Source organism: Podarcis cretensis (genome assembly GCF_951804945.1).
Source record: "Podarcis cretensis genome assembly, chromosome: 7".
Classification (NCBI taxonomy): Eukaryota; Metazoa; Chordata; class Lepidosauria; order Squamata; family Lacertidae; genus Podarcis; species Podarcis cretensis.
The window spans coordinates 73,745,433-73,759,753 of NC_137176.1; the positions used below are offsets into that span (position 1 = coordinate 73,745,433).

At 41.5% G+C, this 14,321-nt stretch overlaps 1 protein-coding gene across 1 annotated transcript in view; it reads right to left on the reverse strand.

Annotated features, from left to right (window-relative positions):
- Nucleotides 1-2,657: 2,657 nt before the first annotated feature.
- The window catches only part of NUDCD1 (NudC domain containing 1), a 51,732-nt gene continuing 40,068 nt past the window's right edge, over nt 2,658-14,321 (reverse strand). The window contains exons 9-10 of the mRNA XM_079984347.1: nt 5,637-5,793; nt 2,658-3,701 (exon numbers count right to left, since the gene is read on the reverse strand). Of these exons, the coding sequence (XP_079840473.1) occupies nt 3,409-3,701; nt 5,637-5,793 (450 nt within the window). The 3' untranslated portion in view covers nt 2,658-3,408. The remainder of the gene's footprint in view (nt 3,702-5,636; nt 5,794-14,321) is intronic.

Consider the following 14,321-nt stretch of genomic DNA (forward strand, 5'->3'; position numbering starts at 1 on the left):
GCAGGCAAGTGAGGGTTGGCTGGGGGCAGATTGAGGTTGCTGGGACAGTGCTTTATTCATCCTAATGGATCAGCCTTCACTGTAAGGGATCTGGAGGGTCACAGGTGCCCAGCCCATTCTGTAGCATCTTTCTTGCCAGATGCTATTTCCAGAAAAACTTTACCAAGAGATGTCTCTTGAACTTTCCCAATAACTTTCAGAAACTCTCTTTGGAAGGAAGAAGCTACGGCTTGAATGGATATTCATTCGATGCATCGTAGCTAACCAAATTCCACAGTGGCAGGAAATGGATTGCATTTTTTCCATCTCTGTACAAAGCAGCTGCTGCTGCTGTAAATTATTTCCTTGTAAATTAAAATGTCCTACGTGTTTTGAGCTATTGCTCCTAGTCAGCGGCAGTCTCTGGAAAGGAAGTTTTAATGACATCGACAATTCATACGGCTCTGCCGTAATACAATTTATTTGAAGTTTTAAAAATGAACAAACACATTACTTCACAAAGTTAAATTATGTACAGTTGGCACTGGGGATCTGGAAGTTTGATATGTCCATATTAACCTCCAGTGCCCCAGTCACACTCAATGCTGAAATTGCCAAATGGAGTATGTACCATGCGAAGTTCCCCTAAGTTCCTGGAGGTGTTCAGCTAGCCAAAACGCCTCTGAAGAGAAATGTGGGTTGCTCTGGGTTGTGAGGTTTTGACTGTGATATTTTGCTCGTATATCAGGCACAATCCATTTAAGCAAAACTGTAGATGTTGTGCTACCCATACTAAGCTGGTCCCAGTCACCAGCCTAACCAAACCTGCTCCTTGAACTAAGTTGTTATGGTTTTTTCTTTTTTAAAAAAACTAAAAACTGGCACCCTTTCCTTCTTCAGATGCTGTCTTGTTGCCTTTTCTGTTATGGCATCCAATGCACGCAGAAAACAAGTTTGCCGCACACCTGTATCTGATCCGTAGAGCTATTCTCCTTATCATTTGACAGGACAAGGTGGATATAGAAGTCTGATTTCCATGAGGTTGCTGCTCACAGTGGTGATGTTCACAAATCACGCTAAACCAGAAAGACACCACCGCCAATCTTGGATTTGTATGCTTCCCATCTTCGCCCATTTCCTCCCACATGGCTGGGAGAAGACGTTTGGAAGCTTTTGCTTTTGGCTAGCAGTGGTTGGTCATGTGGCTTGGAGCAACAACCCTTGGTCGGTATTGGTTAATTTGTTATTATGTCATGTATTTTTGTGTTTTTATGCTGTAAACTGCCCTGTGATCTTCAAATGAAGGGCAGCACAAAAAATAATTAATTTAACAACAACAACAACTCAAGGATAGGCCTTTTAATCCCAAAATTGCATTACAGCACATGTAACACACTCAGATTGAAACCTTTGTGCCATCCTGCTTTAGGAGTCAATTAATGGATAACACCGTATTTAGGATGCAAATTAATTTTACGTGGCAGGCTAAGCACTGGCTGCGCCCAACAATCAAGAATAACTTGCCAAAGTCAATTATTTTACCCATTGCTATTATCAAATGATAAGCTATGCCCTGCTGCTATGGAGGGATGTGTTTAAATTAGACCCACAATAATCTCTGTGTCCTTTAACAGTGGGAACAGAAGTGGCTCATTCCATTTCTTCCCTCCTGCTGTGGAACACAGTGTATGAAATGGGAGATCCAACCGTATGTGGAATTAGGATACTTCTCTATCTTTGCTGGAGATACACTACGAGATGTCGAGATCAATCTTTGTATGCTTGGGTCGAACAAGATTTAGATGTGTGCTGCAAAACTTTGATTCATTGCAAGTACTATTCTATTTCCAAAAAGTGTACAGAAGTATCATTAAGAGGGAAATAAAACCTTTTTATGGTTAGATTTGCTCCTTTGGTAACCTTTGGAAGTTAAGCTACATTTTCCATGCTCGCCTTTTTTTGTCTGCTATAATGAAGACTATGTGAAGAAATGAATAGGGAGCTATTTGTTTTTCTTTCTCTGCCACAAGAAACAGAGAAAACGAGCTTCCCACAACTCTTAGCTTCATAAATGCTGACATTAATTTTAATGTTTTAGTATTTAACTTTTCGTTTGTTTTAAAATATTGCAAATTCTTCCTGATCATATTGTTTTAACTTTTTGTAAACAGCTTTGAGAGTGGGCAGGTGTTTTTTTAACCATCAAGCGATAAATTTTATGAAGCATATAAATAAATGTGCTGTTGTGTGCAGGAGAGGAATTATTATATAACTAATGAATTGTTATTTTATAAAGGAGCTTTTTCTCCAACAGTAAAATTTAGCTTTGCAGCAGGGCTGGCTGATGAAAGGAAAAACAGGTGGGTGCATCTTGCTTGCATCATGTCCACAAACTGGTTTAATTTTTCAAAGATCTCACCCGCATCATGATCATACTGAAGTGGATTTTATGTGTGCCTTTGAACAGTTGCAGAGCAGCTACCTTCCTGTTTCTGCAACAGTGCTGAACCTCCTCTTCTCATAAGAGGCTTACCTATGGCATTGTTTAGATTCATTATCTCTTACCTTCAGACAGCAATAGCAGCTGTAGAACTGAATGCCCTCAAACCCCTAGTTATTCTCCCTCAAATCAGAGCTCCTACCTCAACGTCAGGGGAAAGAAGACAAGAACATCAGTATTATTTATGTATTTATTTATTTGCTTGCTCTTTAAAAACCCACTTTATTTCTAAAAAGGTTGAAGATTTTCATCTGGAACCCAAACACAATCAACGTTTACACATAATGAGAAGTTTCAGAGTCAATTGAAAAAAAAATAGCAGAGGAAAGTAAGATGTTCGTGCTAACTATCGTTTATCCGATGAGCCAATGCAAAGTGCTAAGCATGGAGACATTTATAGAGATGAAAAAGCAAACAAAACAAAAATGAAAACAAATAACGCCGCCTTTTTAACTAAGGCTGCAAATTACATTTTAATTATTTTGGTAGATTTCCACACACATATATATGGAGTGATTTGACTTAGCATGCCAGATAAGACATTGCTGTAATAAAAAAAAATGAAGAAAAATGAACAATGTACTTTCAACCAGCTATTATTAAAAAATATGTGACTGGAAACTATTTAGAAAAGCAGCAAATTAACCATTTCACGGAAGCACCTGCTGGAAAGAGAAAAACAAACAAATTCCTTGCACTTCCTTAACAGAACTGCAACCTTGCACAAATAATGAACTGTTTATTAAAAAATAAAGCCGAAAACTTCTCTCTATTAAATACAAGGCAAATGCGAAGATACATTTTGGTCATGGTGCGATAAATGTTGCTTTTGAACTTACAGCATACCTCTGTACTTTCCTAATAATTTTTTTATGCAGTCACTATTTGAACCAATTTTGAATGCAACGATAACGCGATACGTTTGGTCATTAGTTCTCAGTGTTCACTTTTATTATGAAGAGCACTTTCATCGTCAGAACGAACAATCTCTCGTTTGTTGCCTGGAACCCCAAAACGGGGTCATGGGTTTCAAGAGTCGCTACCAACTGCTTTGCAACTTGCCCCACTTGTCTTCCTTCCTTCCTGTTGTAGAGAACAGTAGACAGAGGAGTCGGTTGCCGATAGATGAACACGCGTCGCAGGCACTCGCAAAGGGCAGAATAGGAGTGATTTGGGGCACATGCCATAAACTTCTTGTCTTGCTTTGATGCTTGCACATAACCTGAAGCACACACAGACAATAAAAAGAAGATAGGGCTACAGTGGTACCTTGGGTTACATACACTTCAGGTTACATACGCTTCAGGTTACAGACTCCGCTAACGCAGAAATAGTACCTTGGGTTAAGAACTTTGCTTCAGGATGAGAACAGAAATCATGCTCTGGCGGCACGGCAGCAGCAGGAGGCCCCATTAGCTAAAGTGGTGCTTCAGGTTAAGAACAGTTTCAGGTTAAGAACGGACCTCCGGAATGAATTAAGTACTTAACCCTAGGTACCGCTGTATTTTAGATATGCTACATCCTCTCTCAAATAGAGGTCAACCACAGAGTTTTCTTTTAAAGAAAGAAGATGCAAAAATATATATTGGCAAGTATTTCTTTCGGATGCAAGCATCTTCTATGCCCTGTATCCTCAGGAATAGACTACTGGATTGCCCTCCATTTGGGTGTGGCTCCTTTGAAACTGGTCAGAATTGCAGCTGGGGCAAATGTGTTTTCCTGATATGGGAGGGCTGACTCCCATCATCCCTGACCATTGGGCATCCTAGTTAGGGTTGATGGGAGCTTGTGCTGCTGCTGCTGTTGACATCCTTGAGAGACAGTGGAGACAGGCCTGGACTTGTTTTGGGACCACCCAACCTCTATACTAAACGCCATAGCTGAAACTTTCAAAACACAGGGTGGAATTCAGTCTTGCTCCATTACAAATGCTCTGTCCGGATAAATGTTTTAGCTTGCCAGATGGAACTACCCCCCCCCCCCTTCTTCCCATGCGCTGATCTGAGGGTTCTTTTGATCCTGCTTCAGCCAATCTGGAGGGCAACGGGGCTATGAGAATATGTCATTGTCCCTGAGCAAGGGACTCCTAAGGTGAATCCCTCCCACAGACTGTGGTATAACACAGCACATTGCTGTTCAACGCAAAGCAAACAAATCCCAAAGTTGTAGCCAACCTCTTTTGGAACAGAAGGAGCACTTTTAAATACAGTCAGTCATATGTGTAGAAATGGGAAATATACCGGTCTCTGAAAAATTCAGTATATGAAGTGGCCCAAAGATGTGGAAATTCACCACAAAGTGTTATTCATTAAAAAATTATGGGATGATCAAAGCCAAAATGCTTTAGAATTCCCTGTTATTTTCCACACTGAAGAATAAAAACATGGGACTGCCAGCTAAAAAAAACCAAACCCTAAAGTGTTGTTGTATTTTTTACATCAACACAATCCTGAATTGAAATCTTCCAAAGGGTATAAGATGGGCAATACTACAGCACTCCTTTTGCCAGTAGTGTGCTCAGTGAAATCCACTCAAGTTAGTGAATGCCTGGAATTTTTTTATGGATTTCCCCCCACTCTGGAGCAATTAACTTGGAATTGATCCTCAAATTTGTTCTGGGAGTTGTCTCGAACTAAGTTCTCCTGAGAGCAGGCCCACAGAAATTAATGGCCATGACTAACTTAGACCCATTGGGTCTACCTACAACTTAACTGCACACAACCCTGAAATATGTTTTTTATTTGTGGACATAGATTCTATTTGTGTTCTCCAGATGGCACTGCAGAACCCTTCATCCATAAAACTAATTTCTATTTAATTCTGAAGAAACTTGGCTTGCTGATGAGATAGTAATTAAGATTTTAGAGATCTCCATTCTCAATTAGTTGGCTATGATGAGGAGGCAGTAATTAAGATTATACTGATTCTCCCCCCCCCCCATTGTCAGTTGGTTGCTTATTCCCTTTTAAGTCATTACGGAAGTCAGCTTAGTGTTTAGCTGCTTTGCAAGATTCTGCGATTTATCAACCGAGTTTTGAAAGACAGAGAGCTCTGTTATGGATGGGATCAGAGATACTGCATGGAAGTGTTGGAAGAGTTATGGACCACAGCTTTATAAGGAAGAGAAATGCTATTTCAAAAAGCCTTCCTCCCATACCTAAGGCATTGAAGGTTGAAATGTGCTCCCATTTGTCCTGCTGATCTGGGCGTGGCTGCCAGAGAAGAGCATCGACATCATGGCGTAAGCAGAAGCATGGCATTTCCTTGGGATCCACCACCGTTGAGAAGAGGTACTGGTTGCTTCCAAGATTCACCTGCAGACAAAAAAAAGGGGGGATCCTTTTAGTACAAATGTAAAGCTTATCTTCTTGCTTATATGTAGCATTAGCAGCTTCACAGCAGTTGGGGGAGGGGGGTGAAAGAAAATTGATAGAGCAGGTATCCATGCACTGTGGAGGACCAGCAGAGCTATAGTCAGTTTTGGTTCCCCCCTTGCCCTGACATAGATATGAATGGTGGTTTACTTACACCAAGGAATGTTTTAGTGCAACATTAGATCCATTCAAAACCGCTTCCTCATGGTTCAAAGATTACCCTAAATTCTATTCCTAACAGCCAGGGGGGCATGTTGGCTTAGAAGCTGGGACACTGAAGTTCAGACCTCCACTCGGCCATGAAACTTGCTGGTTGACTATGAGCTAATGGCTATTTCACAGTACTGTATGAGGTCAAAATGCATGCTACCTTGGACTCTTAGTAAAGGGACCCCTGACAATTAGGTCCAGTCGTGACCGACTCTGGGGTTGCGGCGCTCATCTCGCTTTATTGGCCAAGGGAGCCGGCATACAGCTTCCGGGTCATGTGGCCAGCATGACTAAGCTGCTGCTGGTGAACCAGAGCAGCACATGGAAACGCCGTTTACCTTCCCGCCGGAGCGATACCTATTTATCTACTTGCACTTTGACGTGCTTTCGAACTGATAGGTACGATAAATAGGCAACAAATAAACCATACAGCACAGCTGAATACATTTATCATTTTAGTCTGAATATAATCTTTACTTTTTAAATTTGTTCAGATTCTGAAGTTTCAGACAGGACTGAACCCATTTAAACTATGAAATTACTGGGCACGTTCAGGACAGGGAAGTAAAACAAGTATCAATATAGAACTTAAGGCTATTGCTAGACATTACTGTTTAAGTATCTAAGCACTGACTTGCACCTCTGTTTCCTGTTTCTCCCCCCCTAACAGTAATATTTATATAGTGTTTGTTACTCAAAAATAAAAATAAAGAAACAGAAATTCAAAACTTCCTTTAGAAAGACTACCAGCGACACTTACTTTTCTCAAAACCCACTGGTGAATTGCCAGGGCTTGCTATATACATTGAACAACAGCTACAATTATAATGGTAAACGAAACCACCAACCCACAAGTGCCACGTCTTCCAAAAGAGGATGTGGGGGAAGAAATGGCTGCTTGCTCACAAGTTGTCCAACCAGCAACCAGTCAGGATGGGCAGCAGCTAAGCAAGGGTGGCGGGTGATGGCTTATAAGTCTCAGAAGGAGCCAGGGAGGAAGAGAGAAGCCAGAGGAAGGCAAAGGCTACCTCTGGAAGGAGGACGTTGCAATGGGTGACGGGAGTTAGGAGGGGTTATTTATTCCCCCATGACAAGCAAGGTTTCTCTGATCTGCCAAGAGAGGACAGCCTGTGCCTAAAAGCAGCAAGGACAGCTGTCTAGATCTCTGAGTGGTCTGGGACCATGACAGCCCCATTTTGTAAAGATAATGTTTAAGCCAATTTAAGCACCTACTTCTCAGGCGTCTAATGGCATGAAAATAAACCGCTCTGCTTTGCACGCCGAGAAGGATTGAAGCAGATCCGCTAGATGCAAAGGCTACATCGCCAGCAGCTGTTTTTTTCAGAAAAAAGAACAATCTGGCTGTTTCAGCCAAGACGGCAACTTGTAACCAAAGGCAGGGCTAGCTGACATCTGAAGTCCAGAGAACTGGGGGCTTAAGCACCCGTCTGCTCTTCGGCTAGTTTGTTAAATTCTGTATCTACTTCAGGGTTGTTGTTTTTCCCTTTTTAAATATTTTCTTAGTTTAAGAACAGAGGAAGCTGTCTTAGACCATGTCAGATCCAGCTTAGTAATGTATGCACTGGCTGGCAACAGCATTCCGTGGTTTCATGCAGAAATCTTTCTGCACACGGCAGCATCTCTGCCATGCGACTATGACCCATTTGTTTTCTCCTCTAAAGCAGGCTCTCTGGACGTTATTTGTTATTTGTTGCAAAGAGGCAAAACTGTAATGCCACTGATATCAGGACTTGCCCGTTTTACACGTTTACATTTGTATTCCCAATCTCAGCACCACCAGTCGCTGGACGACACTCCACCCCCCACCCTCCGTGCTGCGGATGAACAGCAGAGACTGAGAAAGGTAACGTTTTCAGAGAAATGATTTTCTAGGTCAGGGAATCAGTATTTCTACTATGATTCTGAGAGTCCCATTGACTATACATCATGCACTGTCCGCAGTAATAACATTGCTGGCAGATTCTAATATCATATGCTGACTCCCTTGAATAAGTAATGCCTGAATCCACATTACTTCTAATCCAACTCTGCATTAGGAACACCAGAATGGAAGGCCATAGAGAAACATAAGCTTCTCCATGGACTAATTCAAAACAGATTACTGTTTTTAATATTATTTCCCTCTCCCCCCGCCCTTTTCTCCTTCTACCCAGTATCTTTGAAGGTACACACTCCCCACACAAGTTAAGATCAAGAAGATGTCTCTCTTACTGGGATTCTCATGGTTCATTATAGTTCCTAATGAAATAAGGCAAACCTAATGAATACATTACTTTAGTAGTAGTAGTAGTAGTAGTAGTAATAATAATAATAATAATAATAATAATAATAATAATAATTTATTTATATTATAATAATAATAATAATAATAATAATAATAATAATAATAATAATAATTTATTTATACCCTGCCCATCTGGCTGGGTTTTCCCAGCCACTCTGGGTGGTTTCCAACAAAATATTAAAATACAATAGTCTGTCAAACATTAAAAGCTTCCCTAAACAGGGCTGCCTTCAGATGTCTTCTAAAAGTCTGGTAGTTTGTTTTTCTCTTTGACATCTGGTGGGAGGGCGTTCCACAGGGCGGGTGCCACTACCGAGAAGGCCCTCTGCCTAGTTCCCTGTAATTTGGCTTCCCTGATTCTATTGTGCCTGATTTGTATTGTGCGTGCATGAGAACCTTAAGCTACCCAACTGGAGCCCATATGAAGGGGTGATGAAGTGCAATCCAGAGAGGTGGTTGGCTAAAATATGCTACATACTGATAAACTTTAAATTAACCCAGTATAGATGGGAGGCGGGACACAAAGATGCTTCTCTGCTAGACAGCCTTCAGGATAGGCATGTTTCTTGTGCATGCATTCAATTTGTTTTGTGATTTGTTTCCTACCATATGGTTCCCTGAACCTTCTGGGAACCTCACAAGAAAAAAGAAGAAAAAGCCCAACACAGTTTCTAAAGAGAGATGAAAAGCCCCTGATCAGAAAAGCATAAAACAGCATACTAGCAGCACATGACAGAGCCTCCAAAATCAATTCCACTTACTCTCCCCGGCACCTACTGGAACAGAAAGCTTTTTGCTACTTAAAGATAAAACCAGAGGCAACCTGCCAAGCTTTTTTTGAGAAAATTCCATAATGAGGCTGCCTCTGAAACATGCACCTACCCACTCACCCTGGTGCTCACAAGAGGGTTAGAGAACGGCTAGCTTTCTCGGGCAGCTGCAGGTTGGTCCCAAGGATTATTCTTTGTCATTCAAAATGGACACTGGGAGGGTCTGGGCATGCACAAGTTAACGCCAACTGCATGCAGTGAAGAAGTCTGAGTGAACAGCTATTTGTGCAAAGGCTTCTTCCTGGCAAGCAGTCTACATGGATGTCCAAGTCAGGGCAGGCAACACAGTGCTACTCCTGGAACTGTGTGATGCCCCCTTCACACAACTCACTCCCTGCAGTATCAGTTTTAGGCTTAAGGAGTAACAAGAGAGGAAACTGCACGAGATTAGCAATATTTTCTCACTGGTGGGTAACTTCTTGTTTCTAAAATGGAAGAACCTTTTTCAGGAATTAGGCAACCATAGAATCTTGCAGTTGTTGACTTCCGACACCTGGACATTTGGAGGGGTATCTACAACGAAATACAGTGGTACCTCGGTTTACAAAATTAATCTGTTCCAGAAGTCCATTCTTAAACCAAGGCATGCTTTCCCTAATGAGGCCTCCCGCCGCCGGTGCCCTTCCACCATTCGGCTTCCGTTCGTAGACTGAGGTAAAGTTCACAAACTGGAACACTACTTCTGGTTTTGTGGAGTTCATATACCAAATAGTTTGTAAACAGAGCTGTTCTTAAATTGAGGTACCACTGTACCTACATTGGCTCCCAGTACATTTCCAAGCACAATTCAAAGTGTTGGTGCTGAGCTTTAAAGCCCTAAAGGGCCTTGGCCCAGTATACCTGAAGGAGCGTCTCCACCCCCATTGTTGAGCCTGGACACTGAGGTCCAGCTCCAAAGGCCTTCTGGTGGTTCCCTCACTGCGAGAAGTGAAATTACAGGGAACCAGGCAGCGGGCCTTCTTGGTGGTGACGCCCGCCCTGTGGAATGCCCTTCCATTGTGTCAAGGAAATAAAACAACTATTTGACTTTTAGAAGACATCTGAAGGCAGCTCTGTTTAGGGAAGTTTTTAATGTTTGATGTTTTATAGCTTTATCATCATCATCATCATCATCATCATCATCATCATCATTAGTATTCCGCTGGGAGCTGCCCAGAGTGGCTGGGGAAACCCAACCGGATGGGCGGGGTATAAATAAATTGTTGTTGTTGTTGGGCGGGGTATAAATAAATTGTTGTTGTTGTTGTTGTTATTATTATTATGACACTGAAATTTGTTCTGTACTGTAAGCGAACAACTGTGACCCTCCAGTTGTTGGTGGATTACAAGACACACCATTCTTGACCACCTCTCCTCACCTTATCGTGCAACAGATTGAAAGCCAGGTCCTTCTCCACAACCATGACTGCCCAAGCAATTTTTGCACAAGTAACAGCACCATACTACTGAGCGTAGTCAATGACTGCCTTGGTTCATGTGTTCAATGTACATTATGGAGGTAGGAACTTGGACCCAAATGGGCAAGAGATTGCAGAATATTGTGGAGTGGGAAGAGAATCTGCATCAAGGGATAGTAGAAAAAGAGATCCCTCTCCCTCATCAACAGACAGGAGAGAAGAGTTGCTTGCTTTGAAATTTATCAGCCAAAAATTAGCTAAAGGCACCTATTTACCCAGTAATTTTAAAATACAGAAAAGCCCCGCAAGGGAGAGAGGACAAGCTTACTGATATTCTAAACTAGTCTGCAAAAAAATAATTACAGTTTGCAAGACGGCAATTATTTTTGAGGCACAAAAAGAAAATAGAAGCAGTCGATACCAACCCATTGATTACTAGGAGAAGCAGAAAAGAACATAAAGAGACACTAATGGTAGCTATTTCCCTTCTTCTCTGACAAAAGAGATGTATCGGTTGTGGATTTTTTTTTGGCCAGACAAGATGAATTCACATTACAGTAGTCCTGTGCCTCAAAAAAACACTGGTTACATTACCTTGCATGCAAAGATTAAACACACCCAAACAAGATAATGCTATCTAGCATGTTGATTGGATTCAGCCACACCTATATTCTAGAGGCAAAAATAATGTGCATCTCTGTTTTTATATAGAAAGAATACATTTAATTGTTAATTAACATCAATAGTAGCTGGCAACAGCTAACTGCACTTTTCTGTCTGTGCAGGAACCCTGCACCAAGAATCCCTGTCTGAATCACATTAGAAGTTTCCAAATTCGCTGATACTCTCGAGAGCAGTTAATTTCAAAGTAAAATGCAGACTGCTTTGAGCAGTGGCTGCCTCTGTGCAACTATGCATAATGCCCGACATTCAGGGCTGTTCTTGGATTCAAGCAGCATTCAAAGCATGGGCAGCTAATGCAGACGGTTCGAGCTTGAATAAGCCTTGGGGTGGCAAATCTTCATGCAGCATGTCTATCTGCTAAAGTTGTCTATTTGTATTGCTGCTTCCAAAGGTCAACTTTTATCGGGCAGAATGAGCTGCGTGGACACCTAGAAAAATTGAGGCAAGGGGCGACTGCAATGAAGAGCTGGGGCCCGCAACAAGACCTGGCTGCTGATGCTTAAAATGGAAAAACAAAACAAAAACACACAAGTGAGGTGGGGAGATGGTACAGAGGAACTTTGGAACGAAGCCCACCAAGATAAGCTGCATTGTCAAGCTTCTGGCAGTTTGTGATTGATGAGCTATCAGCTGCTTGGTTTGGCTTCTCAGGTGCTTGAGAATGCCCTTGGTTTTGCAGGCCCAGGCAGACAGCAGACACAGGGTGTCTAATTGACCCTTTCCTGGGCTTCCATAGATGACTGGCAAGTTGCAATATGTGAAAGCTTATTTTAAAGCAATGCTCTAGAGCAGCGGTGACCAACTCCCAAGAGACTGCAATCTACTCGCAGAGTTAAAAACTGGCAGTGATCTACTCCCTTTTTTGGGGTTGAGGTCAAAGTTTTTGAGTGTTTTTTTTTTAGGAAGGAGGAAGGCCCATTTTGGGGGTCGGGTCAAAGTTGTTGAGTTTTTCAAGGAGGAAGTAAAATGTTGAGCTTTTTTTAGGGGAGCCACAATTGTTCAGCTTCTTTGGGGGGAGCCAATGATCTACCAGTGATCTACCACAGAGGTCCAGTGATCTACCAGTAGATCATGATCTACCTGTTGAATATGCCTGCTCTATAGAGGGAGGCAAAAGGAGCTGAGTGGCACCTAATCTCAGACAACCAATCTCTATGGGGATGTTGTTCCAAATACTATATACGCCCTCCAAGTGGGAAATGGACACACAGAAACAAAAGCAAATGAAATTGAAATAAAAAAAGCACACCACCCCAATCATAGAAGCAAGAAAAAGTAAAAGAACCATGTTGTGGGGTTGAGCTTTGGGGGTGGGGGGAAACGACGACACAAAAACATACAAGGGCTAGAAAAATTCAAGAAGCACATTTCTAGCACCTATTGGCCACAATGACTACAAAAAGAAGCAGCATGATTTAGCAGAGCATTACTTCCAGTTGCTAGATGATACAGACAAACAGGAAGTTTAATTCATTGTATGTTGCTCATCAGTGTCTGGCAGGCCAACAGAGTGCTGGATTAAATCATCTCTGGTCTGATCTAGCAAGACAAACATTGTGCTTATTTCTCATATGCATTTATCATCCCATACTAGTGAAAGAAGTTTAAGTTCTGCCATGTCTTTGGGTGGAAGATAGATCAGCTTGAAGAATTAAAATTATTCAGGCTAACGCTGTTGTGCATGCTTTTTTATTTCTAGGGATTATTTCCGGAAGAAAAATGTGCATTTTGAAACCATACCAGACCCTGCTTAGCTATGCAAATGTGCTAGCAGTTTTCTAGTTTTCTAGTTTTGTTCCTACTCTCCCCACAGCAAATGGCATAATTACATACCAGTGTCTTGCCCATCTAGTTTCAGTAGTAACCAACTGTATGCATCCTGCTCGAAAGGAGCAAATGTGACAAACAGGCATTAAGTACAAAACCATTTGCATTGAACTGTCTTCCTTGGTTGCCAACTGGTAATTATTTGATACAACTGCATAAAGGGGAGTTTGCCTTTCTCATGAACATGTATTCACTGCTTGTTATCTATGCTAGCACTCCTCTTTTGCTGTCACAGTGAAGTGATTTCTACGAGTTTTTTTGTTTTCTAAATAATGAATGGCAGCAACCTTTTGGCTTAGATGCAAACAAGATGAGCTGTTAACTTCACACGCAACTATTTAATAAAGGAGGAGACAAAGTGCACTGAAAAATCAAAATTAGAAGAACGATATTGCAATGGACTATTATACAAAGAACTGTGGACATCATCAAATCTACTTTATTTAGAAAACTTCGAACCTAATAGTGCACAAAAGACTGATTAATTTCCTGAAAGTGGTACATCTCTAAAGTACTGGGGTGTAAAGGTGCACTACTTGCCCTGGACAAAAGGAGTCAAGAAAGAGCAGGAAAAGAAAATCCTCTTCAAGAGCAGCTAAAGTGAATGAAAGACAGATAACTTCACTGGTTGAGCTCATATCTTGAGACTGGCGGTAAGCAGATAAATAATACTAATAAAGGGAAGATGCATGGCTCCACTGGCCAAGGCATAAAGTAGCAAATCCCAGAAAAGTAACAGCCCATAAAAATAAAGAATTGCCTTACTAGCTCTGAGAATTTTCAATCTTGGAGGAAGCAGTGGGGGGCATATGCCATATCCTGGCATGATGTAGGAGATAGTAAGTTTGCCAATGAGATCAAAAATATGCCTTTGTCTCTCCTTAAGTTAGTGTTTGAAGTGACAACAGAAGCACTGATACATGATATATACATATATATATTTAAAAACAGATTTATATATCTAGCTTCTGGAAATGGGATCTCATAATCGGCGACTTCAAATGCTAAATCACTGCTAAAACTCGAAGATCAGTTAATAGCCATTCTGAATGCTTCCTACAAAGACTTGATGCAAAAGCTGTTTTAAGAAGTCCAGTGCGGAAACCTGTGCCATAAATTCAACCAATGAAATAAACATAAAGGGTTTGATGGAAGGTTAAGCTGATTCCCCTATCATCCATCTCCATTAGGCTGCCTCAAATGCTCCATCAAATC